Here is a 6037-nt window from a genome sequence, read left to right as displayed (position 1 = left end):
AAGTATCAACTCAAGCAAGCATGCAAGTGACAGGATAACTAAAAACATTTAACATAAGGAGGAAGATGTGGCATATTCTGCGGAGGTACTCAAACAAACAAAATTCAACAAAATGATATGATAATTAAACCAAAATAAAAAGACATTTAACAGAAGGACGGAGGGGCATCTTGCGAAGGTACAGAATTCAAACAGCTGTGGGACATGAATTCACAAATAACTTTTAAGCAGACACAATGAAATCACAAATAATAATTCAACTACCTACTAATAGAGAGGTCACCATACATCAATTAAACAGTTCAGGAAAAAACATTTTCATGGTTGAATCTGAGATTGGCAGATCACTTCTTCAACCCTTCTAACCAAATAGACAGCTCCAGACCCCAATGTATATTTAGCCTCACACCTGCAAAAGAAACAAACACATCGTACATTTAACATTTGAAGAGTGTCAGACTACCTAATTATCTGACCGTTAAAATACAAAACCCAGTTCTTCAGTGGTCCTCCTTTCAACCAATCTGTAGTCAAACAACATGCATAAAGCTCTTCGAAGAAGAAACATCAGAGATTCATATTTTCAACAGCATCCTCTATCATTACTCTTATTTCTTTTGGCATTATTTTGAATAACTTTCATCACTTCCACCATCTTCATCCTTCATGTGCGACGACTCGTTCAACCTGTCCATATAGACACCATCAGATTTGACAGATCTGTCATTCTCAGCCTTTGATGCTTTATCTTTGCTTTCAATAGGAACAATATCATTTAAATTATCAGTTGAGTTTGACCGAGAGCGCTTCCTATGTTTTGACTTGCGCACATCTGAACGTCGTGACAATGTCTTACTGCCTTTGCGATGCTTTACTTCTGGAGACCTTGACCTAGAATGCCTTCTATCCATGTTTCTTGATTTATCCTCTCTGCTCCTTTCTTTTTTCTCACTTGACTGATGTTTAACTTCCAGGGATCTGGACCTTGAGCGTCTTCTGTGTCTTGATCTGCTCTCCTCCAAAACTCTAGGGGAGGATCTTCGTCCATGATTACGACCCTCCACTGAAGCTGATCTGGACCGTCTTCTATTCCGGTTGCTGGACTTCTCTTCCCTTCTGCTGTCCTTTTTATCATCTGAGTGATGCTTAACTTCATCAGACCTTGACAAAGAGGTCCTTCTATGTTTTGATTTACTTGCATCCTCTCCTGAGGATAAAGACCTCCTATGATGGCGAGGAGATCTGGAATCAGACCGGGTTGACTTCCTTGTCCTCTCATTTGGACTTTCTCGACGGCGTCTTGGTGAGCTTACATCATCCCGATATGACTTCTTAGGTCGAGGACTCACACTCCTGCTCCTCTTTCTCCTGGAAACAGGGGAACCATTATCATGTGATCTACCTGAATCTCGCCTCCTACTTTTGTCACTGTTATCCCTACTATTCCTGTAGTATCTCCTTTCTTTTTCATAACTTGAGTAGTAGCGCGATCTCACAGGTGATCTGGATCTATAGTCTCGGCCACGGCGAGTAGGAGGAGATGATGAGCGGGACTTGCGTCTCAACCGATAATTAATAGGAGAGGTTGACTTGGACCTCGACCTAGATCTTGACTTGGCACGAGCTATAGATGGTGACCTAAACCATCATTGCTAATCAGTTTACATTGGTTATATGGAATAGCTTAACAAAGCGTAAAAACCTGGAAAGATAGTTTGCCTGCTCAAACCTGAGCAGAATAAAGAGGGGGGAGAGAGAGAGAGAGAGAGAGAGAGAGAAGCATAAAATAAAAGAGGACCCTTATAAATGTTTTCCAAGGGACTAAAAACATTTCATGAAGAAGCAAACTAATTCCACAAATCTCAAGGACCCTTTACCCACTGAATTTCGTGATTTATAATTCCAAATTCAGGAAAGAGTCCTCTCCTCTCTTGCAGTTAAAGGAGGGAAGAAGGATATCTTAACCTATCAATTGTGAAACGAGTAGACTCTAGAATAACTCTTTGAGGGCTACATGAAAGTGGACCAATATCAAAGAAACAATGGTGAAGTTCCATGGGTCATGTATAGCAACAGCATAACATTTAACTTCTTTAGTTCAAACACCAGATGCAGGATATCATAAGAAATAGGCTTGAATAATTCAACCTAATAACCAGCCAATTATTAAGTTTTATTTTTTCTTGGGTGTCAATCCAATATGTATGAACAGTCAGCGATTCCCAACGAATAAACGTGCAAATAAGTACAGATCAAAAGTGTGCATTGAATAAGCCGTAGGACCAACTGGAGATGATGAAAAACTGAGCATTTAAATGTTAACCCATACCCTCATCCACTTGACCAATCTTTATATGAAGTGTACCCTTATACTCTTGCACACCCCACTTCTAACTACAACAAAGAAACAGGACAAGCTATTATTCCCTATTCGCATGTTACAGACAAGAAAGCAGTGAAGGTGGTATATGCTAACATCACAAACATGAACACAAATACCCTAGTTAAAGATCTGACAACAAAAGGCAAGCTTTAGAAATATACTTACTCACATTTATGATTCGTTGTTTTTGGATCATAGAATTTTGATTTAAAGGCTAAAATATTTGTCTTGTTGCCATATCTTAAGCACTTCATCAGGTGAATTATGATATCGATAACAATTTCCTTTGTGGATATCATATAAAGATGCTATAAAACATTCATAACGTACCTAGATTTTTTATCAGATTCCTTTTCTTCAATGACCAGTCCATCAGCTTGCAACTTCTTACTGATTTCTGCAGCCCTAGCTGCAGCCAATTCTGTTGCGGACTTCATAGTTGCTGCTCGATTAGCTGCCTGCTGCGCTGTCAATGTTTGCTGCATCAAGAGAGCCTGCTGAAATTGCATTTGTTGCATGGCAACAGCTTGCTGCATCACCATGGGCAAAGATGATGAACCCAATGGTGAACTCAAAATGGGCTTTGGAGGAAGTGATTTAGCCATTTCAACATTCAACGGACGACCCCCGACATCCATATTGTTCAATGCCAAAGCAGAAGTGGCTTCTTCAGGTTTTGAATATTCAATATAAGCAAAATGTTTAGAGTCAGTGATGGTACATTCAATAACTGTGCCACAAAAGCCAAAGAGCTGTTTCAACTGGTCCACTGTCAGCAGTGGGCTGAGATTACTAACTTGTACAGTTTTTTTAAGTGAATCAGCCTTCCTCTCGTTGTCAGCTGATCCTGATAGATGGCAAGCATAAATAATTAAGAACCTTCAAAGTTGTTTAGGATACCAGTGAAACTGAGTATAAATTGAAAATGCTGAGTTCTTAAGAGCACCTGTTACCACTACGGAATGCAGGAAGGCATTCTAAAATCACCAGGCAGTACCCAGAAAAGGGTCCCAAGTCACTAAGTGTAAAGCAATTTTGTTTTATACTCCATGATATTTGAGTTAGAAAAAATTGAAAACATTATTGATCCAAGCCATGTTATAGAACAACGGGAGTCAGAAATGTAACAAATTCCTAATACTTGATTTTACCAGAGGAGTCTTTGTTGGACTGAGCTTGAGCTGCAGCATGGGCTTGAAGAGCTTGAGCAGCAACAATCGCCTGAGCAGCAGCCATGGCAGCAGCAGAAGGTGCCATTGGCACTTGACTAAGAGTTCCCATTGTACTGGTGGCAGCTAAAGCAGTCATCAGCAGATTATGAGGGGGGTGATTAAACTTGCAATCAGTACTTGCACATCGTCCATTAAGGTATTCTCGACATATTTCTCCTAAAGATGACCCCATTCCAGGTAAAACCACTCCACCTGAGGCCCCAGCAACAACCCCTGGAATCATACCAAGCAATCCAGGAAAAGCACCAGATACAGAGCCAGAATAGTTTGGCATATTGGGCATGGTCTGGTTAACTAAATTGGGAAATGAAGCTGCTGGAGCCATGCCAAGAAGCCCTCCAGTTGGAGTGCCTGAACAACAGAATTGCAGAGTTGAAAACTCTTCCAAGCAAAGAAATTGATCAACTTCTCACCTCTCTTTAGCAATTAAAGGGAAGACAAAAATTCTCATATCATTATTAACAGATGATGATGCTTAATTATGTAAGGAGACCAAATTTCTAACATTCTATTGATGTACAAGACATGAACAAGTAAAAGGCGCTAGTATATATGATGTGTATGTTCGCTCATTAACCCAAATTCAGACAGCATCTTCTGACATTCAAATTCTTTGAACCATGGCATTTTTATGTTCATAAAATACCTGTATTTCTGGATATAAATAAGAAATATTACTCCCAAATATTTAGCATCCAGTACTGAGAACCAACAAGTCCACAAAGACCATAGAGCAGAACTCTAGTTTCTAAGACAAGATACAACTCTATCAAGCACCAAGGTGCCTAATGTCATTCACTAAAAAGTATCACCAAACGATCCTCTCTTTGGATTATCTTTATCAGGAAATGTTAACATTTACGCAATGATATTAAAATGTAAAATTCTGTCAGTTAAAATCTTAACATTAATTCTCATTCACAATTCTGTAAACTCCCCCAGAAATAAGTAAACAAACTCACATTTGAATATCAGCTGGGATCAGCTATATTTGCATCAAACATGCAACAAATCAGTTGATTCACCAATCCCCTAAATTTTGTTACTGACAAGTTCCCAATTAGTTATCACACTGCAATATTGTATGATATCAGCTATATTTGCATCTAGCATACAACAAATGCATCATGAGTTGACTCACTGCAATAGGTCCACATGCTTAAACGTATGCTGAGGAATTGCCAGTGACAACCATCTAAACCTTCGTCATCATAGTCAGGTGAACAAACAATCTTAGACCAAATAAAAAATTAATTTGTGACACTCCACACTTATATCTGTGCTAATCATCCAGAAATACCAAACCATCACAACATTAAGGTCCTACAAACATATATATATGCACTGCTGTTGACACTGGGGCTCCAGATAAATTTACCTTAGGTGGTCAAAGAGAAGGTACTCCTAGTAGGTGAAAGAGAAATTTACCTCAGGTGGTCAAAGAGAAGGTACTCCTAGTAGGTGAATTGAAAAGTCACTGAGGCAACTCTGGAGTACCAATAGCACTCCGATAGACAATTCTACACTCCTCATTACATGATAGGATGATCCATCAAGAATTAAGATTATTTAAATTATAATAGAAACAGCTACACAATAATGTCATCTAGGATCTACCACATTCACTATAAACATTCATACATCACCAGCGATGCATTACTAAATGTCTCATGAATTGACTACCCCATCCACATGCAGGCGCCAGTATTTGGGAAACAAAGATTACATAGAAACAAAATCATCACATATTCATCTGGCAGTATAATTGGTCATCTTTACTAATCAATCAGACAAATGGCACCACGCTAAGACAAAAACATGACACGCTGGTATCTTTAATATGCAAACACATAGGGACAAAAGTATACTGCTAAACACAGAAGGATCTCTCACCTGAGCTAAAGAAGACAGGGAATGGACTTCCCATAATAGGCTTCCCATTGCACTCGACATTCACCATATAATTTCCTCTCTTTGGCACCACATACGTCACACTGTAGCTCCCATCCCCCATATCCTTCACTATCCCATCCTGCTCACTTCCCCCAACTCCCACTCCCGGGGCGACGCGAACTCTCACTTGGGCCCCACCCCGAACCACCTTCCTCCCCTCTGCGTCCTTCGTGACCACTGTAAACGTGGCTCCCACACACGCCGTCCCGCCAGCAATCCCTGCGCCTTGCGCCGTGCACTTCGCGGGGTCCACAGGCCCGACGGGACGCTCTCTCTCCGACGATCCCTCGTCATCGTCAGAGTCAGAGGAAGAGGATGACGCGGCAGAAGGAGATTGGGGCTGTTGAGGTAGGGATTTGTTGAAGGTGGCCTCGAATGCGGCTTTGGCAGCGGCAGCCTTCTCCGCTTCGCTCTTCAGCTTCGCTTCCTCGGCTTTCTTCATCCATATCCGCTTTTTGGGCGCCTCCGG

At 40.7% G+C, this 6037-nt stretch overlaps 1 protein-coding gene across 1 annotated transcript; it reads right to left on the bottom strand.

The window, feature by feature from the left end:
* LOC105166522 (splicing regulatory glutamine/lysine-rich protein 1) lies at window positions 238-6026 on the bottom strand. The gene is made up of 4 exons (XM_011085901.2): window positions 5509-6026; window positions 3535-3966; window positions 2714-3230; window positions 238-1638 (listed from the first exon to the last, which is right to left on the bottom strand). Exons 1-4 carry the CDS (start codon window positions 6008-6010, stop codon window positions 624-626), a joined length of 2466 nt encoding a protein of 821 aa, XP_011084203.1. The 5' UTR covers window positions 6011-6026; the 3' UTR covers window positions 238-623.

This window comes from Sesamum indicum, linkage group LG7 (assembly GCF_000512975.1).
Source record: "Sesamum indicum cultivar Zhongzhi No. 13 linkage group LG7, S_indicum_v1.0, whole genome shotgun sequence".
Classification (NCBI taxonomy): Eukaryota; Viridiplantae; Streptophyta; class Magnoliopsida; order Lamiales; family Pedaliaceae; genus Sesamum; species Sesamum indicum.
This window is presented reverse-complemented; position numbering and strand designations above follow the sequence as displayed.